Genomic DNA, 13,297 nt, shown 5'->3' on the forward strand with positions numbered 1-13,297 from the left:
AGAGACCATTTTGATGATGAGGGTTAATTTCAAGGATCATTTGTGATAAAAGTATAGAGTAGAACGATGACTTAAAGAGTAGATTCAGTCTTTTTTTTTTCTTCTATCAGTGGCAATGACACGAAGGCAACATGATGGCTTATGAATTAGTGAAATGTGGACTTAGCCATGGAGATCTCGATACATGGATGGAGGAGGAACCACTTTGGTTATCTCCCTTCCTTGAAAGTGATTTAGAGAATGATAATCGATTGTAATGGGTGACGGACATCAAAGCAAACCAATAGTTGTAAGGGGACACAGGTTGTCGTGGAGCAATGATAAGAAATGGTAAAGTCTGGGCCAAAATCCCCAAAATCAAAGGATGAAAACCTTGAGAAGTGGGCAGGTTATTTCTTTACAGGATGTAAAATGGTTGGTTACTCTATAATGTTCATTTTTACAAAGATACGTTTAGGGTGGAGAATAAAATGATATCGAACTGGTCATCAAGAAACTCAAATCTAAGATCACACACTTACAAATAGAAAATCATATCACTGGACTATATCAGTAATTGAACTTTTACTATTTAAATTTCCCCCGGCTTTCCTTGATGTCTGAACAAAGTAACAATTCTAGTTGGTACACAAACGCACATGATCAGATTGACCACAAGCGCTGCGCTATGCCTTTTAGTACTATCCAAGTTCGAAAAGCAAAGTATTAGTTTACTTCATTCAAGAGTCCAGAATCCATTAACCCAAAATTCCAAATGCCTTAGAAAAATATATCAATAAAAAAGAGAATGACAGGAACTGTACGGTTGGCGAGGACTGCAATCCAACCCAGTTATTAACCTCTTGTCCAACACAGCAAATTAAAACCATTGCCAACGCAACATGCGCGCATTTCGTTTCTGTAACTAGACGGCTAATTTTATTTGATCCACAATTTGAAGACTGTTTTTACCAACACTAAGGTCAGTCCTCAATACAGCTTAAGGTTTATCTACTGTACTGATTGAAAATGTCTGAAAAAACTACACTAACCAGAATTATATTCAGGTTGACCAAAAACAGAGACTCATATTCAGGCCTTCTTGGTCTTCTTTTTGGAAGGTGGGGGAGGAAAGAGCACACGGAAGACCCAACCAGCCAATATTGCTCCTATGAAGGGGCAAATCCAATAAACATAAAACTGCTCCCACGTGTTGTGCCAATTGTTTACATATGCCCAACCAAATGCCTGCAAAGACCACAAGTAATACATTTTGTAAGAGCTCTAGACATGCTACAGCTTCCATAATTGAACAACTAAACGAACCATCTCATATTTTTTCTCAAAACAAATGACACCGAAGATTAGCAGGAGCAGATCAAGAAAAGAGAGGCATAATTTGTGCCAAAAAAAAAAAAGATGATGATAAATAATTCAATTCCAACACATACCTGAAGGGTTCTTGGTTTCCTAGACTAGCCATTCGCTTCTCATTCATAAATGCAATTCCATCATAAAATGACAACTCACATTCTAAAAACCATTCAATCAGACAAAACACCATGGGGGTAAATGCCACTAGTAACCATGCAAAGTAATCTGGCAACTCAACAAAAAAAACTGCCTTCTCTTCCCACAAAGGAATAGCAAAAACAATGAATCATCGATCAGTCTATGCTCATTCGGCTTAAGACCAACAAAACTTATAGAATATACCTAAACTATGGAAGGTCTAGATTTGACCAATCCAAATTTCAAATGGTCAAGATTGTAAGCACATGTATCCTTTTATAAAGAGAACCTACCGTATAAGCAACTGTGTGAATACAACAAATGATCAAAACTTGTATGCTGAGTTGAGTTAGCATTTATGCATAAATGTGCTTGTTTGGGAAGACCATTAGTATCTGAACTTGTCTTATGTTAAAAAAGAGAGAGAAAAAATCACATCCCATGGGAATGAAAATAAGACTGGTATTGACCTTCTCATATATCCATAGTGGTACTGTGAATAATCCAAAATTAAATTCTGTAGGAGATGACAACAAACCTAACAGTCCTCTTCAACCGACGCAGTATCCCCTTCAATGAGGTCAATAGATAGTGTAGGAAAATAGGCTAGTTAACCTAAACTAAAACTTCATCAGTATGATTTAGGTTGTCTCTTTTGAACCTGCTTACCATATACTTTATCACAAAACTTTTCCAAACTAAGTGCCAACATCTTTCTGTCGATTAAGAAATCATCATTTCATAGCAGTATCATTTCAATCATCTGTCAGTCTGATTTAAGTATTTTCAATGATCAATGATTTTGTTGGACACAACGGCTTTGCTTGCAAATGACCAGGGAAGCAATATAAATTCAAAATTAAGGAGAGGCAAAATCATCATCAGTTGCAAGAGAACTCAAATATATGCCTAACGGGATGTTCTCCTTGGGTTGTGCTTAATGTACAGAACAGTGGCGTTTTTTAACTGAAGTAAGAACGCAAATTAATACATCTTACTCTCTTCATCCCAAGAAGAATAGGTGGGAAAAAAGCATCCCAAGTAGACAATAATAATGCATTCACACTAGACTATTCAATCTGCATTTCATTCATAAACCCCGACTGCACCTGTTTAAACTGTAAACGTCTAGAAACCACTGACATGGTTAAATATTTTGAGAAAATTATATCATTTTGTGCCTTGACTTTTTTTTTTTGGTACCCAGAAATCCCCAAATCCGCTTCACCTAGTTGGACTCAAAAAAGGGCCTCCACCAAGCCCTACAACCTTTTGCGACATGACTTTTCAAAATGGGAAAATGGTTTCATATAAAGGAAGGTAGGAAATTATAAAGAATAAGGAAACATTGCACATTTACTTTAACAACTAAATTTCAATGTTTTCTCAGTTTTGCAAAGAGATATTACTATCCTCGGAATTTTGAAACAACTAACGCCATGAAAGGGAAAGATGTCAAGGATAAAATCAAGGGTTCTCTTTGTCAAACTTATGATGGAAGGTTGGCCATAACGGATTGTGGAAATAGAAATAGAAACAGATATAAAAAGTTTTCTAAACTCTATAAGATGTCAAGTATTCGTACTTAATCGATTAGAAGAAAACAAACATGTTCCTATATTTAAGCCTCCATCTTCCTCCCCTCAGAAGTGCAAAAAGCACGTTGGCTGGAGATTTCTTAGAGAAGAGGGATCACCAGACAAATGTGGGAAAAAGAAAGGTGAGGTTCTTAGTCCTCAAAAGGAAAATTGAGATGTGATAACTAAAAGATTTATTAGAAAAAAATGGAAGGGGATTATGATGGAAGCCAAAAGGAACTTCAATGGGGAAATTATGATTCTCACTCAAGACCTCACCTAGTAAATTGGGAAAGGGTCTGGCAACCGGGGGTCTATGTTTCTTTTTTCTTCTTTTTCTCTATTTCCTATCACTATCTTCTATATTGTTCTTACTGTACTTGTGTCTATTATCCTGTTTACAGATAGGAAGATATCATTCTCATACTTCCATGTATCCCATAGATCATATATTGACAACTGTGTTACAATCAAAACATAAAGCCGAGGAGCATAATAGCAATGTTGTGTTCACCAAAGGGATGTAGGGTACTCAATACTACAATACAAAATATTTCATCACCGTATGCAAGGTTCATTCCTAATAGTAGGAAAATTGCAAGCAAAGAATCGACAAGTAAAAACAATAAATTTTCTTCAAGCATAAGTTCGCATTGTATGATATAAATCGCCAATACAAGCGGTCAAAAAGAAGACACATAGCATAATAGACACATTTGGTAAAAGTGTAATCCTCACTATAATGGTGATGTTGTATTAAGTTTAATACGATTCCTACCAGTGCAAGGAATATATATGGTATGGGTGGAAAAGAAAGAAGGACATGGTTTACTTACGTTGGCAGGATTCATTGAAGGGCCGGTATACACAGAACCAGTAACAACCAATGCAACAGTAACCACAGCGAGCAGCCACATTTTGAGAAATGAGCTACGAGGACCCTTGAGTATGATTACGAGGACAAGAAAGGAGATGATGAAAGTCAAGACCCCCTCAGCAATAGCGCCAGTATGCGGGTCAACTTTTAAGGAAGGGCCTCCAAGCATGTGCTTGTATTGCTGCGGCATGACCTCATTAATGGCCAGTGCTCCACCCACAGCACCCAAAGCCTGTGGAATGGAAGGTGTAGAGTCCAACGTTAAACTTAAGCATACCATTTTGGGTTTCGTTTATACACATATTATGGTTCGGAGTTGGGGCGGAGAGAGAGGCATAAAAGTGAATTTCTTTGTTGAAAGAGAGAGTAGATTCTGTTAGTTAAATTGCAACAGCAGAGCAGCCAATTGAAATTGAATTATTTTTCATATGAAAAATGGAATGAAAGAATTGAATTGAACACAGATTGAGTAAAGATCGAATAAAGAGAGTAATCAATCAACTGAATTATTATGATTAAGGAAGGAACAGGATTGAGCGGTTACATCCTCACCTGGGCAGGAAAGCGGAGGGCCATGGAGAAGAGGTTGTCGGAGCCAAGGCCGGCAGCGTAAAAGGAGGCAGTGCCCGTGGGGTTGAAGCTGGCGCCGCCCAAGGAGTCTCCGATGAAGGTGAAGACGAAGACAAGCAGGAAGACAAGGGAGGTGGTGATGAAGAGAGGGGGCCAGGCGAGGGCTTGAACGCCAACGGCAGTAGCGATAAGGGTCGTGAGTAGGCCAAGCGTGGATGCGCAGGAAATCCACAAGAAGGTCAGCACCGCGTCTCCAGCTGCTGCCTTGATCGCACCCATCTCTCAGAGTCAGACTCTCCTCCTTCCTTGGTCCAATTGTCTGTTGTGATTATAAGATAGATAGATTAGCAGTAGCAGTCTAGCCAATTCTTCTGAGTTGTGCCTTGGTGATTATCTCGTCAAGCAATCAACACATAGAATTCTTCTTCCAGCTTCAAGATTTAAGATTCAAGACTCACGACGCACAACACAGCACAGCAGCAATTGCCATTGGAATTTACAACAATAAATTAAAAATAAATAATTGATAATAATGAGTGCCTGGGATGGATGGGCAATCTCTAAAATATTATTATATTGTAAGAGAGGGATGTGCCTAATCCCAAATCCCGTAATCCGAATCGATTATCAAATTCCAGGAGATGAGATGATAATTTTGGTGGTGGTGGAGAGGAGATCTTCCTTAGCAGTTTGGAGTTTAGCGGGCAGAGGCAGGAGGCAGAATAGGGTTCCAAATCTTTGCACGCTATTTACCACCACGAGACCAATCACTCACAACAACCCCTCCCTCCTTAAACCGTTAGAAATGTTTTTTACTCTCTTTCTCCTCTGTTTTTAATTTCTATATTATTCATAAAAATATTAACACATCAAAAACTTCTTCACTTTTTTTTAAGGAAAATATGGATGATTAACTTTTTGGGTTGAGATAAAAGTAAAACAAGACCCTTATATTTGGGTCATTATTATGATCATGATTTTAAAAAACACTCACGATAGCCGAGCGACAGATTTGGGCTTAGACGTTCAGACAAACTAGACAGATTTTTATTTTTATAAATAAATTTATTATATAATATATAAATAAGTGCATGTTTATATTAAACATTTAGAAAAGATAAAATGAAAAATAAATAAATACATAAATAAATATTTATTATAAAATTTAAATATTATGTAAAGTTAGACCATCTCCAATGGTTGGGTTAAAAGCTAAATATTTTAGCGCAGAAAATTTAGCTTTTAGCCTAGAAACAGCTTTTCTACTTCAACCGTTTTTGCCTAAAATTTTAGCTCGGGATTATTAAAGAATGAACTTAGGCTATTTTTTTCTTAAATTAAATTAAAAATAAATAAATATGTAGACTATAGTAAATTAATTTTATGAACATTTTAATCTAAAAAAATTTAAATTCCGATAAATATTGAAAAATCACTAAATTTTTTACAAAGCAAGCCTTCAACTTTTATCAATCTTTCAACCCTGGGCTAACTTTCAATTCACCAACTCTTCAACACCAAATTTTCAATTCACCAACCGTTCAACACCAAACTTTCAACTTTCACTAACCGTTCAACACTAAACTTTCAACTTTCACCAACCGTTCAACTTTCATCAATCATCCTCTATATAAAACATATGTCCAATATTTGTTGATCACACAACCTTTCAACCTTCAATCATCCTCTATATTGACCAATCTTTCAACTTTCAAAGAGTTTTTGTTTCCTAAAAATCCTCAATATCTCATCAATGGGTGATAAAATAAGGCGTAGCATGGCAATGCAGATGGCACAATACCAAGCAAGGATTGAGATTGAGGATGCAAAATTGTTCAACGCCAAAGTTGAACTTATCAACTCGTTTATGCAATCTGAGCACCATGGTGAATCTAGCCATCGTAGTTCTGTCACGGGGCGTTCATATGTGCAACGTGATAAAGAAGAGTGTCATGACCAAATGATGAAAAATTATTTCATCGAGTGTCTGAGATTTCCTGCTCATGATTTTCGGAGGCGGTTTCGGATGAGTAAAGAGCTTTTTGAAAGCATCTTGAATGCAGTTGTCAATCATGACCACTACTTTGCAAGGAGGCTAGATGTCGTAGGCTGACAAGGTTTATAACCTCATCAGAAGCTCACATTTGCTTTTCACATGCTAGCTAATGGGTGCTCTGTAGACTCAACTAACGAGTATTGTCAACTTGTAGAAAGTACTGCTATTGAGAACCGGAAGCGCTTCTGTAAGGCAATTGAAGGCATATATAGAGCCACATACCTCCGCAACCCAAATCGTGAAGACTTGAAGAGGCTTCTACGCAAGGCAGACAAAAGAGGCTTCCCTGGCATAATAGGAAGTCTCGATTGTATGCATTGGGAGTGGAAGAATGTCTTATTGCTTGGGTTGGCCAATTCAAAGGCTGTCATGACAAGCCAACCATCACACTCGAGGCTATGGCGTTTTACGACACATGGATTTGGCATGCTTTATTCGGGGCTCCTGGATCAAACAACTATATCAACGTTCTTTGGTCTTCTGCTTTGTTCCATAATGTTGTCAATGGATGGGCACCAGAATTTCGATACAAGGTAAATGGTAATAGGTATGAGCTAGGTTACTACCTAACTAATGGTATTTATCCTAGTTAGTTTACCTTTGTCATAAGTTTTCTCATCCCAATAGTGCAAAGAAGAAATTATTTTCGCAAAGGCAAGAGTCTTACAGGAAGGATGTGGAGAAAGCGTTCGGGATCCTACAAGCTCAATGGACCATTATTAGAGGGCCTGCACAATTTTGGCAGTCCAAAGACCTCCATTCAATCATGATGACGTACATAATTTTGCATAACATGATTGTGGAAGATAAGTACATCGAAATTGAAGAAGATTCAGACGAAGATGTGGATGATGACCAACCAACACATGCGAGAGCTATTGCAAGAGATGTTGAATATCTCGCTCCAACCACATAGGAGACCCAATAGGATATGGTCACCTTGAGTGAGTATAAGAGATATTTAAATAGAATTCAAGCTCCTCAATGTCATGACACACTCCGCAAGGATTTGGTTGAGTATGTATGGCACCGAGAAGGTGAACGTTGATGATGTTGGTTAAGCATTTATGCAATAATTTTAAGTGTACTATGTTGTTATTTTCTAGTAATAAATTTAAGTGTCTTCTTGTGCAAAGTATTTTCTCTAGTACGTTGAATAAATTATTGAATGGAGGTTGAATTATTGAAGGCATCTATTCTACATCAAAGTGTGGAATAATAAGACATAAATTTAATAAAGTACATAAACCACATAAACTTAATACAACCGATAATTCATAAACCACATAATTAATAAACTACATAAACTTAATACCAACGACAATTAATAAACTTAATTAATAAAGCACATAATTCATACACTACATAAACTTAACAATCATATCAACATCTTCACTTGGTGATGGACTTCGTTGAAATGTTGGGATATAGGGTTCAGAGGATTCATCATCTTGAAGCATACTCCTTGAGGCAGACTTTCGCATAATTTCCTTTTGCTTACCACGTAAGAACTTCTTCCTCTCTGGAGTGTATTTGCTGAGGTCCTTCATCATGAATTCAAATTCAAACCTATTTTCTCCCTATCTGAGATTTCCTTCATTTGCAAACACATTCGGGCCGCTTCTTCTTGGCGAGCGCTATGAGTTTCGTTCAATTTTGCAATTTCGATATCAAAGTGTCCACTCATCGAATCTTAGGACTTCCCTTTTCTCTTTGCTTCCTTTTACTTATCTCTTCCCAGGGGCCTTGCAAAAGAAGGAGATGGGGTCATTTCATCAACACCTTCATTGACGCCTTCATCTCCGACATTTATCTATGCATCTGCATGTTGAAATAATCTTCCCTATTGTTGGTCCGCATCGGTTCCCCATCTTGGACAATCCTTGAGGACGTCACAAGCATGTTGCAACTTAAAAACTTGATTTTTTGGTGTTACTCTTGTCTTGTAAATTTCCATTGCTTTGTCACCCTATGCAAAAAATACATAAAAATAATTAGTTGCAACATAATATTATGTACATGACAAATAAAATATCAAAAACAAAACTCACAATTTTTGTGGCGCTCCTTCCACTAGCCATGCCAACCACGGCTCTCTCCAAGCTTCCCTTCCATAAAGTGCATGCTTTGTTGATAGTCTTTTACCGATCCTAAACACCACCACCATCCCGCCCACCGCCGTTGGAGTTTTCTTGAAACTTTGCAATGATTTTATCCCACAAAACTTTCTTATTTTGATTTGTGCCAACTGCACCATCTTTGCTAACAGAAACTCATGCCAAGCATAGAGCAACATCTTCCTCACAGGTCCAATTACGACCTCTAATATGCTCTCTTGCCATGTTGAACAATTTGGAAATGGAAAGAAATGGTAGAAAGATAAATTGGAAGAATTGTAAGAGAAAATTGAGTTTTGTGTGGATGTTTGGTATTTATAGAGTTGGGTGAATTTTGAGTTAAATAATTTTTTTAAATTATTTTAGCCGTTGGATTTAAATTTGGGCCGTTAGATCTTTTTTTTTTTTACCGTCAGATTTGATTATATTTGATCTCAACCATTGGATTCAATGTATTTTAAAATAACATATTTAAAAAAATCAATTTTGAATTTGGACCGTTGGATCAACCAATGGTCCGTGAAAACCAGCCATCGGATTGAAAATGTAGCCGTTGGACTGCATTGGGTGGCCGACAAACTGCTGACAACGGGGCCTACCCCTATTGGGAACGAATTGCAGGCACTCCGCGTGTGGCGCGTTGGAGCGTGAATGGGCCGAGACTGGCCCAATGGCCAGTGAGTCCAGTCGCACGGGGAGGGGGGGCAGGGGATCTGGGGGGTATTTGACCCAGCTCTAACATTTGGCATTTAGCCAAATGTTTTAGCATGGGTTGGAGTTGGTTTTGGGGGGGGGGGGGAATTTAGCATTTAGCATTTAGCCCACCATTGGAGGTGGTCTTATAGAGTTCCTTTTAAGACAAACAGACAAACACATTTAAATTACCATTGGGCCATCTATTCTTTGAAAAAAAAGGTTGGGCCTGATTTAGGGGGTGTAGTCAAACTAAGATTTTAAAGGATTTTAAAGGATTTTAAAAATGATAGATTTTATAGGATTTAAGAGGATTAAAGATTCCTACAAAATTCATATGGATTTTAAAGAATTTGAATGGATAGTGGTGGATTGTGGTGGAAGGATTTGAAATCCTAGGGGGTAAGGTTGGATTCTTTTTAGTCTTGGTTATAGCTCTCAAATCCTACAAAATCCACAACTTATTGAAATCCTCCAAAATCTTAATTTGTTGAATACACTTAGATTTTAATGGATTTTAAAATCTTTTAATTAACTATACCTAGATTTGAAAGGATTCTAAAATCCATTAAAATCTTTAATTGACTACACTTAGATTTGAATGGATTCTAAAATCCTTTAAAATCTTTTAATTGACTACACTAGGATTTCAAAGTCTTTTAAAATCCTCTCAAATCCGAGTTTGACTACACCCTTAAAAGAATTTCAACTGACATTTAATTGAAAAAAAAAAAAAAAACCCTAACCACAAAACATAAGTTGTCACCCTGACTCACCCACCCCACCTTTTGTTCTCTTAAAATGGTGATAGTGAGTCGATGTCTCTCTCTTCTTTCTCACCCTCTGCAACTTACTCCCATCGTCCTCTCGCACTCTTTGAAGAACCCACCTTCACTCCTATCTTCCTATTCTCACCCAAGTGAGGTCTGTGCAGAACCACAACCCACCTTCTACAGAACTTGACTGTCAAAAATTGCAAATTTGCAGTGGTGAACCGATGATGCAAATGTTTGCATATGCTGAATCTTAAATTGCAGCGCCTCAATTGCCGCCTAGGCAGCTGCCTATTTCCTCCTTGCTTTCGTAAATGTCTTGACCAAAACCACAATGGAGCTCTGCCGTTCAGCCCTAGGCAGTTGCGCTGATTTTTAAAAAACTGGTTACGGTAAAGGTAAAAACAAATCCCGTATTTATATAGTATAGGCCCAATGCTTAGTGGGGGGTTATGACATGGTCATTTTATCCCTTATCATTTTAAAAGGCTCGTGAACGATAATCAAGTGTAGTATGTTTAGAGTATGAAAATTCGAGTTGACAGACGTAAGAATGTTACAAATATTATAATATTAAGTAAATTGTAACAATGGTCACTCAACTTTAATCAAATTGGAGTAATACTCATTCAATTAAAAATCTATTACTATTGGTCTCTCAACTCATCAAAATGTGTAGTTATGGTCATTTTTCTCAACTTCGTCAAATTTTTGTCAAAATAAGTTATGTTGGAATAACCATGGCTACAATTGGGGTCCTTCAACTTATCAAAACGTGTAGCTATGGTCTTTTTCGTCAACTTTGTTAGAATTTTGTCAAAATGAGTTATGTTGGAAGAACCATTGTTACAATTGGGTTAAAGTTGAGGGACCATTTCTCTAATTGGATTAAAGTTAAGAAACCAATGGTAATAGATTTTTAGTTGAGGGACCAATGGTAATGAATTTTTAGTTGAGGAACCATTACTCGAATTGAGTTAAAGTTAATGAATCATTGCTACAAAATTCACATAATACCTAAGAAAGTGATAATATTTCAGCACAAGCATGTGCCAGTGCATCATATTCAAACTCAAAATTGGAACAAAACACAACCAACCTATTTTGTAGTTGTGAGAGCCTGAAGTTGGAGCGAGCCAATGAACTTTTGAAAAGAAATATCAAGATAAAGGGTACTTCCAATTAACAAATAATACACTTTGCAATAATGAGATGAGTATTGGTTCTGGTAACCATAAAGCAAGCAAACACGGCTAACAGTATAAGCGAGACATGAGCGAGCAAAAGTGAGGTATTAGAGAGAATCAACAAGATGGCAATACTCAGAGAGGTCGGTTGAAGGTGTCCTATTGTGATTGGACATTCGGCTCTTCGCAGCAATAGGTGTAGAGCAAGATTTAGCCTCCAACATGTGAATCCGCTTGAGAAGATCCAAGGCGTACTTAGTTTGAGTGAGGCAGAGACTGGTAAGATAATTATGAACTTTGACTTAATTTACATTTTAATTTTAAATTTTAAATTTTTACTTTTTATTAAAAATATAAGTTAAAGAGTTTACATTATTAAATGAAGTTTAAATGAATGACTAAATGTTATTAAATGAGATATGTCACAAAGATGTCACAAAAGATTTTGTATGGAGAAGATTTGATCTCAAAGCTTAACCATTCTTCTACTTGTATGCCTAATAAGAAAAGCCCAAAAGAAAGGTTTTTGATAGTGTTAGTTCATAATGGGCCAACAATAATGTGGTTCAAATTCGTTTTTGCAAGAATTGAATTAAGATTGTAAGATCTCTCATTTACAAATGGAGAGAGATATCACTAGACCGGAGTACTGAGTGGTTAATATAGACATCCAACAAACTTTTTACATAATGTACACATCTACCCTTATTTGATCATATCTAACTGCCATTGGTTTCACATTGGTGGGCGTGATTACTCAATAAATCGAATCAGAAATAGGTTTTTTTATTTTAATTTAATTATTTTTTGAAATAAAATTTCTTCCTAATGTCAAAATTCTTAAGAGTATTCAATTTTTTTTTTTTTAAATTAAGTCAATCTCGAAATTTTCAGAAGATAATTTAATTTTTATAGTCACAAATTTGTAAATTTGTGAATGTATATAATTGATTTTTCCCTTAGTATATGGTAGGTATTTGTTTCTATTTGTAATTATGTTAATTTATAGATAATATGATTATGATGGGCCACTTATTTTGTGTATAATATATTAATATTAATATAAATTATTTGTTTTTAATAGTTTCTATTTAGTAATATGGTCTAATTAGGTGTGAGCAAACGTATTTTAGACCCACTGGTCGGGGTAGGTTCAAGCAGATATAGGCAGATACATAGCGTATCTAAAGGGGTGTACTCAATTGAGATTTTGAGAGATTTTAATGGATCTATAAATCTATGTATTTTGATGGAGTTTAATTGTTTGGTAGAGACTCTATATAAAATTTTGATTTAATTCCCTTAAAATCTCAAGAGGAGATGCGAGACTTGTGAATGCTTAAAGTACAATAGGAAATGTCACATCCCGACCCGGGGCGGATCACTTCCCGGGCCCGACTCCACCACCGTAGCACGATATTGTCCGCTTTGGGCTTACCATTCCCTCACGGTTTTGTTTTTGGGAACTCACGAGCAACTTCCCAGTGGGTCACCCATCATGGGATTGCTCTAGCCCCTTTCTCGCTTAACTTCGGAGTTCCTACGGAACCCGAAGCCAGTGAGCTCCTAAAAAGCCTCGTGCTAGGTAGAGATGGGAATATACATTTAAGGATCACTCCCCTAGGCGATGTGAGATGTCACAATCCACCCCCCTTAGGGGTCCGACGTCCTCGTTGGCACATACGCGACCAGGGTTAGACTCTGATACCAAATTGTCACATCCCGGCCCAGGCCGGATCACTTCCCGGGCCCGCTCCACCACCGTAGCACGATATTGTCCGCTTTGGGCTTACCATTCCCTCACGGTTTTGTTTTTGGGAACTCACAAGCAACTTCCCAGTGGGTCACCCATCATGGGATTGCTCTAGCCCCTTCTCGCTTAACTTCGGAGTTCCTACGGAACCCGAAGCCAGTGAGTTCCCAAAAGGCCTCGTGCTAGGTAGGGATGGGAATATA

General features: G+C 37.2%; 2 protein-coding genes across 2 annotated transcripts; one reads left to right on the forward strand and one right to left on the reverse strand.

Moving 5' to 3' along the window:
• Window positions 1-737: 737 nt before the first annotated feature.
• On the reverse strand, window positions 738-5,287 carry LOC103944428 (aquaporin SIP1-2). Its single transcript, XM_048579386.1, has 3 exons — window positions 4,498-5,287; window positions 3,905-4,177; window positions 738-1,227 (listed from the first exon to the last, which is right to left on the reverse strand). The coding sequence occupies exons 1-3, from the start codon at window positions 4,792-4,794 to the stop codon at window positions 1,072-1,074; spliced, it is 726 nt and encodes a 241-aa protein (XP_048435343.1). The 5' UTR covers window positions 4,795-5,287; the 3' UTR covers window positions 738-1,071.
• Window positions 5,288-6,292: 1,005 nt separating this feature from the next.
• Window positions 6,293-7,487, forward strand: LOC103944459. The gene is made up of 3 exons (XM_048579414.1): window positions 6,293-6,545; window positions 6,726-7,104; window positions 7,199-7,487. The coding sequence occupies exons 1-3, from the start codon at window positions 6,293-6,295 to the stop codon at window positions 7,485-7,487; spliced, it is 921 nt and encodes a 306-aa protein (XP_048435371.1).
• The last annotated feature ends 5,810 nt before the right edge of the window (window positions 7,488-13,297 follow it).

Source organism: the organism of the source record quoted next, unplaced genomic scaffold (genome assembly GCF_019419815.1).
Source record: "Pyrus x bretschneideri cultivar Hongxiangsu unplaced genomic scaffold, Pyrus_bretschneideri_v1 Contig131, whole genome shotgun sequence".
In the NCBI taxonomy this organism is placed as follows: Eukaryota; Viridiplantae; Streptophyta; class Magnoliopsida; order Rosales; family Rosaceae; genus Pyrus; species Pyrus x bretschneideri.

Bases quoted from the DNA above. Each gene is read 5' to 3' on its own strand.
- LOC103944459 (XM_048579414.1), top strand. From the start codon at position 6,293: ATGGCAATGCAGATGGCACAATACCAAGCAAGGATTGAGATTGAGGAT. The intron at 6,546-6,725 runs GTAAAGAGCTTT...GTCAACTTGTAG, and splicing joins TCGGAGGCGGTTTCGGATGA to AAAGTACTGCTATTGAGAAC. The intron at 7,105-7,198 runs GTAAATGGTAAT...TCATCCCAATAG, and splicing joins CACCAGAATTTCGATACAAG to TGCAAAGAAGAAATTATTTT.
- LOC103944428 (XM_048579386.1), bottom strand. From the start codon at position 4,794: ATGGGTGCGATCAAGGCAGCAGCTGGAGACGCGGTGCTGACCTTCTTG. The intron at 4,178-4,497 runs GTGAGGATGTAA...TCCATTCCACAG, and splicing joins CCCTCCGCTTTCCTGCCCAG to GCTTTGGGTGCTGTGGGTGG. The intron at 1,228-3,904 runs GTAAGTAAACCA...TGGTCTTTGCAG, and splicing joins CTTCAATGAATCCTGCCAAC to GCATTTGGTTGGGCATATGT.